This window comes from Aricia agestis, chromosome 9, assembly GCF_905147365.1.
Source record: "Aricia agestis chromosome 9, ilAriAges1.1, whole genome shotgun sequence".
NCBI lineage: Eukaryota > Metazoa > Arthropoda > Insecta > Lepidoptera > Lycaenidae > Aricia > Aricia agestis.
In genome coordinates, this window is record NC_056414.1 from 4226539 (window position 1) to 4247114 (window position 20576).

The 20576-nt window shown below is 33.0% G+C and overlaps 1 protein-coding gene across 5 annotated transcripts in view; it reads right to left on the reverse strand.

Moving 5' to 3' along the window:
- LOC121730318 overlaps window positions 1-17651 on the reverse strand; it is a 93907-nt gene extending 76256 nt beyond the window's left edge. For all 5 annotated transcript variants that reach the window (XM_042119310.1, XM_042119314.1, XM_042119309.1 and 2 more), the window contains exon 1: window positions 17553-17651. In XM_042119310.1, the coding sequence (XP_041975244.1) occupies window positions 17553-17595 (43 nt within the window). In that variant the 5' untranslated portion in view covers window positions 17596-17651. The remainder of the gene's footprint in view (window positions 1-17552) is intronic.
- Window positions 17652-20576: the final 2925 nt, after the last annotated feature.

Sequence of the window (20576 nt, forward strand, 5' to 3'; positions counted from 1 at the left end):
ATCATTATTATAGTTATGTCAATGTGTAACACGGTACCGGATGATGTTGGTGCATGTTCCTGTATTGCCAGATGATTTATAGGCTAGGTGGAATAACATTAGCGTTTAATATGATAAAACTTATGTGTTTATTACAGCTATTTTCTTTTCTGAAGAATACTAAGAAAAAGAGTTATAATACCTACTGAAATTCAAAGTTTTTAAACTTCAAATTAAATTCAATTTAGAATTCGAAATTTGAATTTTTTTAGAACACTGCAGTAGACAATGTGCACTGTAGACAATGTGCATTTTTAGTAGAAGAACAAAGCTGACTCGATTTGAGTCGAGAGCACCAATATTGCTTACTTTCAAATTTTACCACCACAAAAGACAAATTTTAAGTTCCCATCGCTAAATACCTATCTACATGGATATAACATAAGAAGTGATGTACAACATTTGAATAACTTCAAAGATGAACTAGTGGACAACGTATATGGTACAAATCCACATTCTTTTAAGCAGAAGGTTACCTCTAACTTATGGTTATATTAAGGTCGGAATCATAATGAAACTGCGTCATTTATATTTAAGTCGTTAATATTTTGATTTATCCAGACGAGGAATTCAAATCTATACTTATTTTTAAATATTTAATGTTTGACTGACAGGAAAAGATAAATCCATCGGAAAGTATGAGTAAATATGGTCATTATTCGATTTTTAGTTTTGTTTATGGGAGAAAAATATGACTTGGCACTCTTGCATCAAAGTTATAAGTATCTTACTTTGGTCTGAAACAGAGATTTAAGAATTCTTAATCTACGAACTCTATGAAACGAATTATCGGTCTATATCTCCCTCTTTGTTTGTCTGTCTGTTACCTCTTCTCACTTAAACGGCTTAACCGACTTTGATGAAAGTAATGGATATACACTATTAAAAAATATGTTTTATGGGCAATAAACGAATCTTGGCACAACAAAGTTTTTTTTTAATTACTTGGACTACTTACAAAGTTACAAGTGATGTAAGTAAGTACTTGCTTAGTTAGGAGCTACTATCAATGACATTAAACATTGCTAACAAGACGTAACGACCTCTCATCTTCTGTCGTAAGCACTAATTCATTATACCATTATCACCTATAATAACTATCAAATATTTTGTTTCAAAAGCAATTATTATGGTATATTTACATAGAGTTTGCAATGAATTATCGGTGCAAATGCTACAAAACGACTTATATTACATTCACGAGTTGAACGTTTGAATTTATTAATAACTGCGAACTTAGCAACGACAGATAAAGATAGAAGTTTTGCACTGCAATATATATTACTCTATAGTCTATTGTGAAAAAGATAAAATCAGTGTACATAATAAAACCGGACTAATAAAAAAGAAAAAAGTTAGATGGACACTTTTATTTATCTGTTAGGTATAATATTTTATTTATTACAATACTTTTAAGTCTCAAGCAACATTTCCTCAACAAGACATAGTAAGAAATTATAGTGTGCACTGTCAACAAAATGATGTCACTTATTAACATGTTCAGTGTTCACTGGCCTTGGCATTCGAAGAAATTTTTTGTGTACGATAAACTCAATATTGGAATATGATTACAATATCATAATCTTCAAATTCGAATACTTAACTTTTCTTGGCAATAGCGCAACCCCATTGCCCCTAGAATGGATTTAGTATCTAATTCTAGTTTAGGTATATGCATAAGATGACTAATATGAACCAAGATAATATATAATAATATTATGATAAAAATTATAGTAGCTTATTAAAGTAGATATAATGAAGAGTTAGCATGGCTCTACTATTATGAGATTAGCCTTTATTCGACTACCTATAACTCGAGACTTGGACCCCTGATTCTTTCAGATAGATTATAGCCAAAATCCCTTGTACCAGAACCTAGGGAAAAACAAAACAAGGCCTTTCCATCCGTTTTCGATGATTTATACAGTATTTTCAGAGCAAAGTAACCACTATTCGAAAACTAGTTTGTGACAAGATTTAGCGCATACGGCATTCTCGCAATATTTTTGGGCTAGACTCTAGTCCATAGGAATGAACAGGTCAATACGGAAGTATATATGCGGGTTTCTCACGATGTTTTCCTTCACTGTACGAGCGTCCCTATCATTTACTGATAATGTCTCATTGGTCCACGTATCTACCCGGGAACGAACCTGCGTTCTCGAGTGCACTGTGCAAACCAAAGGTCTACCCACTAGGCCACGGACGCTCTTGAAGCGTGGTAGGTTCGTTAACAAATCAAGAATTTCCAAATCACTCATAATATAAAGGACAAAGGTTACAGTACACCTTGTGACCTTACGTCATTGCGCATACCACTAAATGCTAAAGGTGTATGTGATATCTTGTAATCTATTGATATAATCTAGGTACTCAAGGTATAACTTTAATCTAGAATTCCATTAAAACCCTAAGGAGTCGTACCGATGCGAATCGGGGTGAGACATGGCGATGTATATGTGGAAATATGCGTGGTGGCCGTAAAGGAAGATCTTCCGACCGAGCGAGGTGGTATACTCGGTCAGACCGAAAAATTATGTTAAATCTAGCTATATAATTTTATCTAAAACAAAGAACGCGATACGAGCAGAACAAAATAACAGTCAAGTTTCCTTAACGGTATAAACCCACTAGGACGAGTTTTAAAATAATTCAAACATAAATTCACAACATAAAATCAATTATGTTAGTCATAACTCATATAGTTTCTATACCGTTACAATAAAATAATTTTAATAAATTAGTATAGTTAAAATTAAGAGAATTATTAACAGATTCATTAGATTGGCATCTTAAGTTGTTTCTTGTGAAAATTTTAAAATTAATTTGCATACAATTAATAACAATCCTGTTTAATATTAACGAATATTAATAGTTGAGTTTTGTTTATATTTTTGTCTACTAAATGTTCATGTTTATTAAACTTAATATGGAGTGTCTGTTGATATAATATTATAATTATGCAAATAATGTAGAGTACCGTATACCAACTAATAAACATTAAAGTTGCTTCATGAAGAAAATCTTCATTATAGAAGTAAATATTTATTTAAATTTCTTTATAAAAAAAAGCACATACTAATAACTTTACAAAATATATCTGAAGGAATGGAAACATACAACTTTAAATTCTATTCAAAAAAGTAGTATTAATATAATTCAAAGTTGACAAAAAAAAAACAAAACGTTATAGGAATATTTAAAATAAAGAGAATGTTAAAGAGGACATTGACATTATAACTGTTGAGCGATAGAGCACCCAAACATATCTTGTTGAAATTAGTTTATTAGCCTAAATCCACTGTCGTTGACTCCTAATAAAGACGAATGATGGCTGAAGACATTAAAAAACTAGCGGTCTACTAGTGACATCATGCTACCATTATTTTTCTTACTTTTTAAGTAGCTGAGGTAAAAAGTGCAAAATGGATGTTTAAAAAAAATGACAATGTTTTAAAAACTTCTTACAAGAAAAAGTTACAATATAAAGCTATTGTACATATCTCAAGTGTCCAAAAAGTAATTAAAACTCTGAGTCTCTGAAGTGGATCTCAATTTGACCATGCTTTTAATCTGACTCATCTTGCCGAAGTTATAATATATTTAAAAATAATATATTTTAACTTTTTAATTTTAAACTTAAAATAGTTTTTTTTTTTATTTAGAATATTTTTAATATTAAATTTATTTTAATTTAGTTTTCAAAATACTTATTTTTAAAACTCAGGTTCTATATTTAAATATTATTGGTAGTTTTTGGATTCGGTCAGTTTCCTTGTCACGTTTTTTACTGTTTTGGTTTAAACTCGTTAGGATCAGTAACCTCTATAGCGTCATATAGAAATACGCTTTAAGAATATTGATTTATAGTTAATTAAAATATTCATTTCGTAAATAATTTGATATCATGTTTATTTATTATGTTGTGGATCCTTCGAACTTTGTGTTAACGGATTTAACAATAAATTTAACATTATTATTAAGGGAAATATTGACGAAGTTTACATAATAATTTAATTTAAAGTCAAATGTTGTTCGCTACTTTATTGAACCAAATAAGTTTATAGCGCAATAACCGTTTACTTTTCCAGGACAAAAAGTATCGAATGTCCTCTACCAGCCCGCCTAGCATACGTCAACGAGATATCTCACTCTACATGTTTTCTCGATGTTTGATGGTTTGTCTCTTCATTTCTATTGACCCAAGCGCGACAAACATTTTTTCTTGCGTAGATCTATCATCGAAATAACACATTTTTATAGAGTTTTGTCGAGATAATGTCGAGATTTTGACATTATGAGACGAGTAGTTTTTAATTATCTCAAGAGTGAGATATCTCGTATATGCTAGGCAGGCAGGGCTCGAAGTACGGTTTAAGCGTGAATGTGCGCTTTTATAATTCCGGACGTGCGCTTTTATAATCGTGGACGCCAACTTGCACAATAAAACGTTGGGTACGTTAAATTCCCTTTTAATTTTACGCACCGCGGACGTTTTGTGCGGTTCAGAAGAGTGTAGACATCATGATGTCCTCTAACGTGCACGTTAAAAAGTTATCGTCGACGGAAATTTAAAAGCGTCTTCATAACATATTTCCATACATTTTACTTATGTTATCGTATTATCGCGGACGTCCACGATATTACCGCCACGTCCAAAATTATGAAAACGCACACTAGGTAACAGATAGAATACACTTCCACGTTTATAACACTACAGTTAATATTAGACATAGCTTTCCCAAGACTTTAAAAGAGATCATCATCTCACAGTCTTTCGTACGCAAAACCGATAAAGTCAAATTGCGTTGCTTTGGAAAAGTAATTCTAAACTTTTCAAATTATAAACTAAACTATTTCAAACCAAAGAGTCCAAACCAACGTCGTCGAACGTTAAAAAAACATCACGCGTCGTCAAGATATAAAATCTAATTTCCCTACACGCTTGATCAACGACACATTTCTCAGAGGCCGTGGTTGCCCAACATCGCCTTAATAGCACCTTCCGAGCTAATGTACTCGTGAATTAAACTATTAACCTCTCTTGGGAAACACATGGGATGTTTCAAAATGGCGCTGAGAATAGTTACCTGAAACAAGAGAACAAATTGTTAAACTTCAGTACCAAAAAAGTTATACAAAAGAGTTGGTGATGTTTGGTGTCGAGCTAGTTGTCTTGATGAATTAAACGTAAATATATGGGCCATAAGGGCCGCGCTACACCGGAATGGCAGCGGCGAGGCGAGCACTTTCAGTGTCATATGATTTTAAACTTTATTTTTATTATTATAATACATAGTATCGCTTGAGAAGTCTACGGTCGCCCGTGGCCGCTCGTGGCCACTCGTGCCCGCTGGCGGCCGCCCGTGGCCGCGATTTCTCAAGCGATACTATGTATTACAATAATGAAGATAAAGTTTAAAATCACATGACACTAAAAGTACTCGCATCGCCGCTGCCATCACGGTGTAGCGCTGCCCTAAATGTAATTGTAGGGTGAAAATATAAAAATAATTTCTTAAAAATACAGAAAAGCATATAAGGATATTTTGGCGGTTTGTTTGTCTGTGTAATATTATGATTTATTTAAGGTGACGGTTATAAAAATTTGCCACTGCTACAGACTAATACGGTCTGAGATATAACATTAGATAGATTCGCTTACGATATACTATGTTTAGTAATCCATGGTATAGTAGAAATGAAGGCGTTGATAAATTTCTTAAAACGATACGCTACATATAGAATTCTACAAAAATGATGCTAGACTAAAAAGGTAGGCTAAACGACTAAACGGACAAAGTATATACTGTTGTATAACGTCTACATAATAGTCTAGATATGCGTAACTACCATGCACGGATTCGCATAGAACCGCAACTAGACAAATTAGTGTGTTCATAATAATTGATTACTCACTGTGGCCCACTTTTTCTGCAATGCAGTGTAATTTACACTGGTCTATACTCATGTCTTCAAATAAATTAAAAAAATGTAATATTCCTAAGTAAATCTTAACTTTCTTGCGGGTTTGAGGTGCCAATTTACAGTATTATATTGCCACGTAGATTGCCACTATAAAAATTCTAGATGAATCCCGACCTGTCTTGTCTAGTTGTCATGAATACTGTTTCAGCCGCTAAGTTTATTCAAACAAGCAAATATTTTCTGTTAATTAGAGTTTTCATTTGTTTTTATGAATATAATGATTTTGTTTTTATACTGGAATTCACAAAGTGACATAATAATATGGCCAAATATGTCTAGTTCGTCGCTATGTATGATATATTTTGGGGGCATGACAGACAGAATGCATACGCGAAGTCAGCTAGAAATCGAATTTCATTTCGTATGTGAAGGAGAAATGAACTTTCGGATTACATAACAACTGATTACCAGTTAAATATCGACTTATGATGACGTCACATGACAGCAACGCGACGCGTAGATGCATTTCTAAATTTGTATGGATTTGACAGATTTGCAAGACATCTCACGCAATTTTTTTTTTTATTTATTTTGTTCAATATTGTATACAATGATACTACAGAATACAAGAAATCTTGCCGCAAAAACTACAAAGAGTTTATCTGGACAAGATGTGGTCGCATTAGTTGAGTTTACTCAATAGATGTTTTTTAAGTTGCCGTCTATATTTACACTTGTCCCGATACAACTTTTGTAGGTCTTCTGGCAGCTCTTCTACAAATGAAGGTATTAATGTCTTAAGCATTCTGCTTCCATAATAATTATTACAGTTTGGCTTAACAAATTTTGTTTTACAGGTTTGTCTTAAAATGCTGGGTCTTATTTTTTCTATTAAAAGTGTAGGGTCATTAACTTCATTTGAAACATTCAATTCAGTACAAATTTAGAAATGCATGTACGCGTCGTGTTGCGGTCTGAATTGACCCTTAGATGTCGGTTTCATGTACGAACCGTACATTTTACCGGAATTAAGGTAAAGAATTCCTAAAGTATCATTTTATCTTGATGTGAAGAAGTAAAGACAGGCACTATCAGTCCCGTTTTTTTAAATTAATTTCTTTGTAATTTTATTTAAATGCGCAATTAAAAACTATCTTCCAAAATACAATATTATTATTTGTTTACAAATGTTAGTTTGTGTTAGTAATCGCAAAAACTTTGCAAAAAGATCTACAAAGGTTGAGGTCAAAGCTATTATTAATTAATTTTATACATTTTAGAAGATTACAATAGCATTTCAAAATATTTCTGTTTCTGTTGCCACTTGCCACCAATAATACCATACACGGATTGCAGTTTTATTTTCATAATTACATCTTCCTTGTAAGCCTAAAAACGCACTTAGATGGAATAATCAACTTTAATACTATTTGTTATTATCGTGTATATTATTATATTTTAATGAATAATTTGAGTAAAAAACGGTCCCTCGACACATGTCTTTGCCAATATTATGCTTTACTTGCCAAAATGCATCGACCTAGGATGAGTAGGAAGTCTTCTGAATATTATACCAAATTAATTTAATATGCAAAATGAGCAATAGTAACATTCTGTTTATTAATTTATTCTACAATATTTACGTAATAACTAATAAGTAGCTTATCTGATTTTTATAACGCATAAAGACTGGTTCGCTTTATCAAGCTATTTATTCTTTTTGATTTTGATCGGTAGTGAACATCTGAAAGCTTCGCCCTAACGTTTTAGTGACAATAGGTAGGTATTTTGCAGAATAATCTTGCAATAATAAGCTTCGAAATTTTTCCGATGCAATACCATAAAACGACACTCTCTTAATTCTTACAAGTTACATGGGATATTGTTTACCAGTGTTGACAATACAAAACAATACACTCATATTATTATGTTAAGTCCATTCCATACTAACTGAGGAGAAACTTGTAGCGAGGACGTTAATGGTCGTTGATGAAATAGATATATATTACATTATCGCAATATGCACAAGAACTGTGCACACACACTAACACACGTATACATAGTTTGTATGTTGGTGTGAGTGTTTTCACTCCCAGTTATGTTATGGAGTATCATAACTGAGTGGGATCTTGATCACTTTCTTTTTCAAGTAAATCGATATTTCCATAAGTATACTAATATTATAAAGAAGTGTTGTTGTTTGCATAAAAACTTCGGTAGCTACATGAGCGATTGTAATGAAATCTTGGAAAATGGACCACGGGAAAGGAGTAAGGACATGAGAAATTTCCGATATCCGCAGAATCTTAACGATCACACAAATACATAATATTATAATACGAAAGGACATTGGTAAATTTTGAAATGATACTTGAGTTGTTACGTAAAGTATTTACTTTTCAGTTTTTACGGTTGCAAGGAGCTGAGCTATGCAAATATTTGCATAAGATCCAAGCGAATTACGTCATTAAACTATATAATCGTATTATATCATACTATTAAACAATGAGAAGAAAGCCCATAGAAAGCTAAACTAAAACAATATAGAAATTCCATGCGTCAATTACATAAGACGCGCCAAAATGTTTTGGTTATGTGAGCTAAGATGGCGGGAAACTGCTCTTAATTACAACTGTAACAGTTACAAGTGTAACGTGTATAAGATTGTGTCGTTTCGTTACAAAAGTAATATTCATTGTTTGACATTTTGACAATAATGATAATAAACATTATTATTATTGTTATGAACGAGATCCTGTAATTTATTGTTGTAAAAATTTCCGTGAAAGACAAAAGACAAAATGTGCGACAGACGGACAGACAGACGGACGAACAGACCGAAACTATAAAAGTTAATTGTTGACTACGGAACCCTAACGGAACCTGTCGCCGGTCCGTCAATACCTGCTATATCTCACAGGGAAGGCATCACGGCATTACCATTGTACAGTATGTACAATGTCTGGGCGAGTGAATTAAACACAGAAATAACGTATAACTGAGCACTAGTACTCTGGTGACGGCTGGTGTAGAAGTGATCATCAAACCGAAGTCAAGCGACCACTCCCAGCACCTTCCACCTACGTAAGTACCTGATCGGCCATCTTTATTTATATACTACAACCATGGTAACGTCCAAGCAACGTTAGGCGCCTCTACGTCGCTGCAAAGCGCTGTTTTTGTTTAAGTTAAGTTTAAAACAGCGCTTACAGCGACGTCTTCAGAGTTCCGACGCTCGGGAAATACGATCGTTGCCGAAAGATTATGAAAATTTCTATGCGCATTATTACATTTACAAAGGTATTTCAGAAAACCACACTTTAATCTCAATACATTCTATCTTAACTAATATTATATTATTTTAATAGCTTTATGCGTCTTTGGCGGATATAGTGTCAATAAAGTTAAGAAACAGTTCAAGGTATATTAAACGCTAAAGTTGACTGATTAACAAATCTTGTCTTCACCTTTAACAATTTAGTTAAAATGTTGAAAACCGTCTAGGCCACATTTTTTTAAATATGTAGTTTACAAAAGTTATATAAGTGTAGCCGATCCTTAAAGCATAGTATGCAATAACAATTTATGTCTCGTTTTGCTTAATATGGATTGCAAATTTTTGCCACATTTTCCTTGTGGTTTAGGTTCTTTAGGTTAACCAGTTATAATGTTTATAATTTTTACTAACTTAGGTTGATACGTAGGTATTTCTTTGCCACGCTTTATAGCCTAAATAACCAGCATTACAGTAAACAACTTTTTGTTTACTGTAATGCTGGTGCTCTCTAGCGCGAGCGTGAAAACATTGCAGCCTTTTACAACTATTTTTCATTTATTTATATCTTAGATTATTTATGGATTATGTATTATAGTTGAAGTATTATCTCTACCTACAGTTTACCAGTAATGATGATGAGTATAATATTTTTTTAATGTAAGTAATTAGTTTTAACTTAAAATGTCAAAAACCATGAAGGTCTAATGCTAGTCGCCTAAATGAGTTTCTTGTTATTAATTGCTGTGTGCTTATAATTGATACAGTACGTAGGTGTGGGGTCATGGCATTCATGCACCACACATAAACATGTGACGAATTGACTGTATTAGTTGAGAGTTGAGACTGAGCTAATTCATACTATAACAAGCCAAAGTGCAGTCGAAAAACATAATTTCCTCTCTTGAAAAAAGCGTTGAAGGATAATTTTAACTATAACTTTAACTTTAACTACAATACAAAATGTCAAATCTTTGGCTAAAATTAAAAATGAACACCATCAAGACGCCATATTTAACCATAACCATAGAGCTCGACAAGGTTTTAAATGCACATGGCGAAAAAGGAACTAACGCTGTCATCATACAAAAACGCCATTTTTGACAGTTCTCCTTTACCAGCAGCGCCCCCGCCCACGTTCATTTATAACCTTGTTGGACCATCTGTCAATTTCTCCGGTCAAAGTTAAGGGTAAAGTTAAAGTTAAATTTAGCCTTAACTATAATCATAACTTTAACTTTAACCACGCCTTTGGTGCAACCCAACCTAAAATGTTAAAAGTGCTAAATTGTATACAGGGTGTAACAAAAATAAGTGATAATACTTTAGGGTGGGTATGTGTTCCTTGTAGAGAGTTCACTGTGAAAGTAGCAGCGCTGAAAGACCAAATTTTTTTTTCACTTTTGTATGGGGAAACTCGTGACGCTCTGGCCCTTGCCCATACAAAAGTGAAAAATATTTTCGTCTTTTAGAGCTGCTACTTTCACAGTGAACTCTCTACAAGGCACACGTGCATACCCTAAAGTATTATCACTTATTTTTGTTACACACTGTATATCAACTATATCTCTCTGTTTCCTCTTGACGCTCAAACCCATGAATATAATATTCAAATAAAAAAAATTGGTTTGGAGATACTTTGAACCATAATTTTACAATTATTACATTCGTAATACGATATTAAAATATTTTTAACTTTACTGCGCAAACTTCATTTCGCACAAAAGTCTGAATGCCGGTCAGAGATAATAGAGCCTTAAATCAAATGTAATTAAAACATGTAATAATAAATTGCAACGATTGCAACACCTGCACGTAACACTTATACTTATATAAATGCACCTCATATTGAAAAAATATATATACGGTATTCATTTTTGCCTTTTTTTACTTTTAAAGTTTTATATAAGTACTCGAAAATTATATAATATTTAGCCTATAAACAACTTTTTTAAGCTACAAAGATCAAAGTTACCAGACTGTGTCACGATGTTTTTGTTTTTCGAGTGGATATTTCTTTCTCTAACAGATTCTAAACGCTAGATCATATTTTAAGCTTGAAATGTATTAATACGGTTACCTGAGACCTACCTGACACTGAAATGAGTTTTTATTTAAAAAAATAAAATGTGTTACGTATGCATTATTAAGGCCCAGTAGTTCCTAAAATAAGCAGGTCCATGTCTGTCAGTACGAATATCGACGTAAAGTACATTAAAATAACATTCATATCAGCGCGCCTTGTACAGTGGCGGTTACGCGCTCGCCGCGTGCCTTGATAATAGGAAATAGGAAAAAAAACCTTTTGTTTTTAGTATTATACAAATCAAATATATCAAATCGTTTAGGTTAGGTTACGACAAATGTACTCCATTTTTGTTTTTACTAGAAAGTGTGTAATTTAGCCATAAAATGATTTAATTATGAAAAACAGCGTTATAACAGTCATCTTTGAGATTTTTTTCTATCGAGCAGATTTTTTCAAATTGTGTACTGATATACCTTTGCGTTTAGGAAATTTTCCCAATTTTAAAACGGTACTTTTTATACTTGTATAATGACATTTTCTTTACAAAAAACATTATTTAAAAAAAAACTCATTTTACGAAGTTGCAACAACCACAGCGCCTTAATGCATAAACCTAGATTCGCGTCTCGTTATATCTCGTTTCGGTGTGACCTGACCCCCTACAATCGTCTTGATGACATGACATTGTGTACATCTATGTACATTTTTATTGTTTTGTTTCTTTGACATGCTAATTTTGCATTGTGTAATTTGCAAAAACGTTACCATTTCAAAACTAAGCAGGGTGGCCATTGCGACATTTTTTGTGGGAATCCTCTTTTGTTAGTATACAGTATACACGTACGGAATAGCTAATGTATTGGGTAAGAGTCCTCGTGTTTGTGCTATGGAGATCATGGACTCACGTATAGAAGCGTGATTCTAGTCCTAATTCGCAAGAAACTAAATTATCTTGGAGGTTGAATGCGAGATTGAAACACGTAGCTTTTTTCAAGGATGAAACTTTAACGTGTATTCAGTTAAATATCTGACATAACACTATTCACTGGTGGTACGTCCATCTAAACTGTGACAGATTATTTTAAAAAGGATGGAGGATCGTTACAATTATGCTGAAATACTAATTTTGTAATGGATGGTAAGCAACTTATTCTATGGCAGCAACTTTCTATGATTATTATATATTATCACAATTAGGTATAAAACTGTAAGTACGAGAGTTACAAACTTGATAATAACCGCGCAATTTGTAAATTTTATCACAACATAAAGTAGAAATATAAAGAACGTATAACATAATATTATAAAGAGCAAAACACTAAATTGTCGGATTTCATTAAAAGCCCAGCGCCCTCCCGCCCGCCCGTCCCATTATGGTACGAACTTATATCAAATAGTTGGACAACCTTCATTTCTCTTAATAAATATAAAAAAGTAAATTGTTAAAACTAACACCTACTATGAGTCACACAAAATTTTCCTCTAAAGATATTCACCCAAACCAACCAAAATGAGTATCAAGACAACCAACTTTTAAAACATACTTATGTGTTAATAATCTCTGCATAAGTTGCGGTTGTATATTATGATGTCACTGTGTTATTTAAGTAAGAATACATTGGTTTTTTTAAGGAAAACCAAAGCCATGTTAGCTTAAACCCAAAGTAATGATTAATGTTTATTCAGGTTGCGATTTTAGTGTAACTGTTGTTTTGTAGACCGTTATTTGCCTTTTGTCTCAAATTGTTATGTCTCACATATCTTACTTATCAGGGGGGCATCGTTCAGGCCAAAAAGAAAATATTTTTTTGTAACTGCAATCAAAATAACGTTGGCACAAAATTTCGTACGACATTTGCCACCAATTGCTGTTTGGAGTTTAGAGCCTTACATTTTAATATATACTCAGAAATATTTAGATTCAAACTAGATTATTTAAATTTTTTTTTCGGAATTCCGTTGCGTGAAAAAACAAGGAAAAAACTAGCAATCTTTGAATTAACTTTAATAATTATGAATATCATCTTTAATTCGTAATTCATATACAACTATTGTAAAGGCGAAAGTGTGTCCCTCTCAGTATAAAAACACTAGAGCAGAGGTCGGCGAGTAGTTTTTGGTGGGGTCCGGATACTGTGGAAAAATTTTAACAAGATCGAGAAAAAACACACTAATTGAACTATGTTGGTTAAAAATATTATTTTAATTAATAAAGGTATACAATATGTATACCTCATCTATGTATTAATAATAATTGATGCTTGGTATAAAATACATCACAAATTACAATATTTCGCGGTCCGAGAGACCTTTCTTAGTCTGTTGCTGACCGCTGCACTTATAGAGTCTTAAACACAATCTGTAGTTCAATAATGTACACGAACAATTTACAATTAGAATGCGTTCAAAACAATATTTCTTCACTTCAAAGCTTAAACAAATAAATCAGTCTACTTTCAGTACATTAATCAATTTAACAATAAATTTAAACAATAATTTGTTAACAAAACCGCGAGCACGATCGCTTTTTGTGTGAACTAGAAAATAGTTTGCATAACAAAACCGTGGATAATTTGTATAGGCTTTGTCGATTTTGTTGAAAATGTGTTACAGATATTGTCGAGGTTTGTAAATAGCGGCACGACTTGTTGCGAAATAGTTATTGTTTTGGCCGAAAATGATTTAGAGATGGAATAAATTTAAAATTGTTAAAAGATTTCTTTGCGACGTAACGTCTCTTTGCGTGTCGTTTCGGAGGCTGACCATTAGGGTCAGATCACATTTCAACGTGACGAGATGATGCGATACGATGCATATTTAAATTACCCATTTGAAGCTGAATTTTATTTTCTGCACAATAAAATACACATTGAATTGATTGCCTGTTCCAAATCTTAATGGCTCATTTACAAATCGGAATGCCTAGTGACGTTGCAATGGAAAAAATAGTACACAAGAACAAATACAGTTTGTAACAACACAAAGTGATAAATGATAATACATACATAATTGATGGTGTGTAGGTTAGTGTTCCTTTATAATATAGATATATAGATACTGTGATTGTAGCAGCGCTAAAAGAGCATTTTTAGGATTCCGTAGTCATCAAGGAACACATATAGTTTTGGTCTGTCCGTCCGTCTGTCTGTCTGTCTGTCCGTCTGTCTGTCTGCGGTTTTACTCAGAGACTGTAGGACCTACAAAGCTGTAATTCGGCATGAATGCACATATTAATGATGCCGAAAAAATGGTATATAAAATCTTAATTTTTTTATGATACTGTGGCGGTACCCACAATTCGCCTAACATTCCTGCATCGCGCTATCGAAGTTTTCTGAGCGCGTCTGTAATATATACGACAGCTGAAATGTATCACGTGGGCTTCGGCCTGACCGAGCACAACACCTCGCTCGGTCGGAAGATCTTCCTTTGGCCACCACACATATCCCACAGTACCTCCCCTACACTTAATCTGTATTCTATATTGTTTTAAATCTTGATTATTTGTATTATGTCGTGTTTCTCTCTTTTGAAATGTAGGCTTTGTGTAATGTTAATTTTTTTGAGTAAACCTTTATTTATTTTATTTATAAATTACATATCAAGCGGGGATGAAATTTTTTTTTTCGCGTCCACCCCATCGTGTAGGGTGTCGTTGGATAGGTTTTTTCAAAATATTACGATTATTCATAGATAATTTTCCGATTTAGGGATCCATTTGTGAAATATGAAGTATCATATATATTCGGCGAAATATAAAGCAACTTTTCGTTCGAATTCCTTTGAACGTAACTGAGATGATGTTGTTAGTAGATTATACACGTTATAAATGTACTTACATACATTGAACATACAAAAATTATCAAAAACTAGCGGTACTACGGAACCCTTTATTGCGCGTGAGCCAACAAGCACTTGGCCGGTTTTTGTGATTTGTATGACCAAGCATCCAGCATCGTAAAGCCTACCCAAAGGTTTAAAAAGTTCCACTTTCAGCGATGCTACGTTCACAGTGAACTCTATACAAGAACTCGTACACACCCTAAACTCTTAAGTATTATAACTTTGTTTTGTTTAAGTATTATAACTTTGTTTTGTTTAAGTATTATAACTTTGTTTGTATATACAAGAATAAATATACAAAAAACTTTTGATTGAAAAAACAAATACATTTATTATTTAAATCTACCTACACTAACTACATTAACTGATGAATGATGATGATGTATTTCGAAACCGGTCGTGTTATTTGTTAAAATCTATAGTTATATCTTGATATAGTGGAAAAAGTGCACGAAAAATTGTGATTTATTAGTGTTCAACATGAATTTCCACCAAGAACCGACAGTACAATCAATCACATATATTATTATTCGTAGACACACACAAATAAGATCACTCTGAGCTCTCGAAGTGGGTGAAGGACCTTTGCTTTGAGGTTTCAATAATATTAAATTACTACGAATTGTAATTTAGTAGTAATTTATTACAAAATTATTCAATGCAATGACCCTTTTCCAAACGCTGTGATTCATTTATATTTTTTAATTTAGGAATCCTACCTGGGCCCGAGGTTAGCTCGGAGTTCGAAGAAAGAAAAGACATTTTATAACTAAAAATGCTATATGAAAAAATATTGTACGAATAAGAATTAGTAGCCCGTTTTTTAGGGTTCCGTAGCCAATTTTCAAAAACGGAACCCTTATAATCTAAGCTAATTGTTACTAACTGTCGCTAACAAATCTATGGACAAAATTAGTCTGAAATAAAGTTTTATTTATTATTTATTTATTTATAGATTCGTAATGTCTGTATGTCTGTCCGTCTGTATGTCACAGCCACTTTTCTCCGAAATTATTCAAATTCAAATTCAAATCACTTAATTCGGGCATCAGAGGGCCATATAAGAGCTATACTATTGAAACCTGGTAAGTAGATGTAGTCTGTGAACCGCATTAAGACTTTGATACAAAAATGGAAAAAATATTAAAAATTTTAGAGGTCAAAGCAGTAGCAATTCAAAATTATCTCTTTAAGGGTATATAAACTAAGTTATAAAGATGTAACAAGGACGATGAGGACTGATTATGAACGGTGCCCTAGGAAATATTGTTTAATATCATGTCTATAATAGTTTAAAAAGTAATATAATATTAATATAGTACTTATATATTATACGAACACATGTAACGATACAATAAATGTTTCTAATTTCTATTGTTGTTTTTATTATGTCTAAATTGTGTTTAATTTATAATCTTGTGTATGTCGGAGTGCTTTCAGGTCACTTTTTATAAAATAAGGCTAGTAATTTTCTATGTTTTCATTAAGATAATTAAAATTTTAAGAGCAAGTATATTAACATTAATAAAAAGGCTGTTTTTATTATATTGGGCGTTAATGTTTATAGACCTTTCTAAAAACAGCAAATATTATGTTAATAATATAATTTTACTGTAATATAAACCGGAAACCCGGTCAAAAATATTATTACTATTTCAAATACCTTTCAAATATTACGTATATTGTCATAAAACGCATAATTAATTGCGCCTAAAATAATAATTATAACAGGTCGCATCGAAAAAACGACAGAGCCAGTTCCGCTCGAGTTATACTCGTAGCCACGGTAGCATGCAAGTATCAAAACTGCTCGATTATGCAACTATCACAATTACTCGCAACACTACAATTAGCTGGTGAATTTCCTAATACTTTAAACTCGTTGCCCAAGAACGCTGTTCCCATACTAACAATGTGGCGTTTTTATCGAAATTGAAAGTAAATACGACGGAACTACTAACGCATGGCAAGTGGTTCAAATCAAAGATTTGTTTGGAAAGTCCCAGCGAAAGCTTCAATCGAAATCTCAGTTTTTTTTCGTAACGAATGCTAATTTAGCCTGAATGCGTATTCGTAAGTCATTTACATTTTAAATGTTTACAAAATCGAAATACTGATTATTCAATATTTTTTCTTGCAACAGTTTTAATCAGGGTCTTTTATTTTTATTATTATTTTTGTTTACACAATACAACAAAATATGAAAAAAAAAACTTTTATTCAAATATTACCTACTACAGTATTATGCTATTAAATATCGTATCATTTTAATGAACCATAATATCACGTTATAAAATGTTCATCCCTACTCCATTAAAAAATATCGCAAGAACAAAATCCCAAAAAATCCACCTGAAATTTTTGCAACGACTGCAAATTTTTTGCAACGACTGCAAATTTTTTGCAACGACTGCAATTTTTTGCAACAATCGCAATTACCTGCAATGATAACCAGCAATAATAGCGTTGCGGTGGACTTCATGATGCACTACACTACACAACACTTCACCACATGTCGCGGCTGCGCGCGGGAGTCGAGCGCGGGAGACTGACGGCGCCACCACCATCGCCGCTACCACCGCTACCGTCACCACCGGTGGTGGGGCTGAATGTCAGGGATAAACGATAGGGGTTTTAGGACCTGAGAGATTTGTCTACTGTAGACATGAAATAGAAGTTCTCTCTTTTGTGTCTTTTGGAAAAAATATTTCGTTGATTTTTTACTAATTTTGTTTATCTTATCTAGGTTACTTATAACTCATAAATCTATTTTTTCATTACTTTAAAACAAATAAAGCTATAAAATAATTGCGTAGGCAACAAATAGTTATATTTAGATTTTTATTCGATTTAACACCTCCGTCGTGGGTATCGCAGACACAACAGATTTTCAATTGTTATGCTGCCGGCTGCCGCTTGAGGATTGATGGGTAAAATAAAATATTTCTAAAAATTCTAAAGCTTTTGAAACTGAATATTAAGTTAAGGGTACGATAATTAACAAATATACAATGTTGTAAAAAAATAAAATATTTAAAACACCGCTCATACGCAAAAAACATCGGAATTTGGGGATAAACAAACAAGAAATAAATAAATTAAGCTGTAAACATCCATAAAGTATCTTAAATACCCCAATAAGTTTCTGCATATAACAAGAATGTTTAAGCTTATCTAAAAACCCACGACAATTAAAATTTAGGCAAGAATGCCCTTTTAGGTGCATCGTTAATCACTTGCCATAAGGTAAATGTTCAGCTCATTTATTTTTATTTATTTTTAAAACCGCAAACTTAGTGTGCTTTTTTATGAATACGAAATATTTTTCTGAAGTTTGTCAAATTATGACCTTAGTTTAGAAATCAAAGTTTATCTAAAAATCCACGATGATTAAAATTTAGGCAAGAATGCCCCTTTGGTGCATCGTTAATCACTTGATATAAGGTAAATGTACAGCTCATTTATTTTTAAAACTGCAAACTAAGTGTGCTTTTATATGAATAAGAAATATTTCACACTATTAAGTTTGTCAATTAAAGTTGATATCGCCATACAATTTAAATTTAAATCGGTTCAGCAGAAAGTGAAGAGATAACAAACAGACAGACACACTTTCGCATTTAAAATAGTATGGATTAATATAATTTGTATCATGATGTAACTGGAGCAAACACTTCGTAGCACCTCTACGAAAAACGCGAACCCGTTGATGTCTTTTATATCGATAATTCGTACATACAAATATGTAACTTGTACACAAGTACGCTTGAAAAGGTGTTATATTTTTGAGTATAATATGTATCTATATATTAATACGTGTGCCAAAAACTTTGTAACCCTTTTGACGAAAAATGGGGAAACGTAGGTGAATGAAATTTTGCACAGTTATAGTTTATATGATGAAGGAGTGCATCGAGCTAATATTATTTTTAAATAATGCTTTTATCATACATTTTTTTAACAAATAAAACATTACACACACTACAATACACACACTAGGAAAAATGACAGATTTTTGAGTGACAAGCCTATACATACGAATTATACTCTTTTATTTACGGTTGAAGTCTGTTGACAACAAGGTGACAAATTAATACTATTAGACAATGCGTACACGGCCAGTCTGAGATCAGCTGAGTCCCAGAGACAAGAGTTAAAAAAAATATGATAGTCAATATTTTTTACAAAATATAGGTAGTAGTACTAGTAGTCCTAATGTCATTGAAACTAAGGTCGAATGTCGACCATTGGGCGATCTCTAGTATACGTTATTCTTTCATGCTCTTTGCATTGCCCTAGAATCTGGAGCTAAATGGTTTGTCACATTTAAACTTGAAAATAATTAGATTTTTTTATGAAATAAGGGGGCAAACGAGCAAACGGGTCACCTGATGGAAAGCAACTTCCGTCGCCCATGGACACTCGCAGCATCAGAAGAGCTGCAAATGCGTTGCCAGCCTTTTAAGAGGGAATAGGGTAATAGGGGAGGGTAGGGAAGGGAATAGGGTAGGGGATTGGGCCTCCGGTAAACTCACTCACTCGGCGAAACACAGCGCAAGCGCTGTTTCATGCCAGTTTTCTGTGAGCCCGTGGTATTTCTCCGGTTGAGCCGGCCCATTCGTGCCGAAGTATGGCTCGGCTACGTCAAATTGGTGTTATATTTTTGAGTATCTGCAGATATTCTTTCATGCTCTTTGCATTGTTCTGGAATCTAGAATCTAGAGCTAAATGGTTTGTCACATTTAAACTTGAAAATAATTAGATGCGACTCAACCGCAAGAGCGACACTGCAGGGTACGTCCTATAAAGTTTTTTCTATTTCTTTTTAGGGTTCTGTACCCAAAGGATCAAAACGGAACCCTATTACTAAGACTGTCCGTCTGTCCGTCTGTCTCCAGGTTGTAACTCAAGAACGCTATACTTCTGGAATTTTCACAGATGGTGTATATCTGTTGCCGCTATAACAATACTAAAAATAAAATATATTTGTACTTTAATAATAAATAATAAAATTTTAATAAAATAAATAAGTAAATAACACATTTTTACCCATATTGCTCTATAATGGTACGGAACCCTTCGTGCGCGAGTCCAACTCGCACTAGGCCGATTTATTTATAATCGTTTATGATTCTTTTGTATAAAGTAAAGTACCATCGAGGAAATTGATTCCTATGCAATTGACAGACCAACGTTATTTGGTCGAATATGTCAATTCAATGTTAATTGTGATCTGTCAGCTGGGTTTGACGTAACGCAACCAAACTACTTAGGTCGCCGATTTGCATAGGAATCAACTTCTCTGATAGTACATTAAAAAATATTAGTGCGATATAAAATTTCGCAATACCAGAGGGCGTTTGCGTCGGCCAGTAAGATATGTATTGAAGGTCGACAACTATTTCTTTCTGTGAGCGATATCTAAGTACAAGTTCGCATTGTCAGAGCATATTATAATAATTA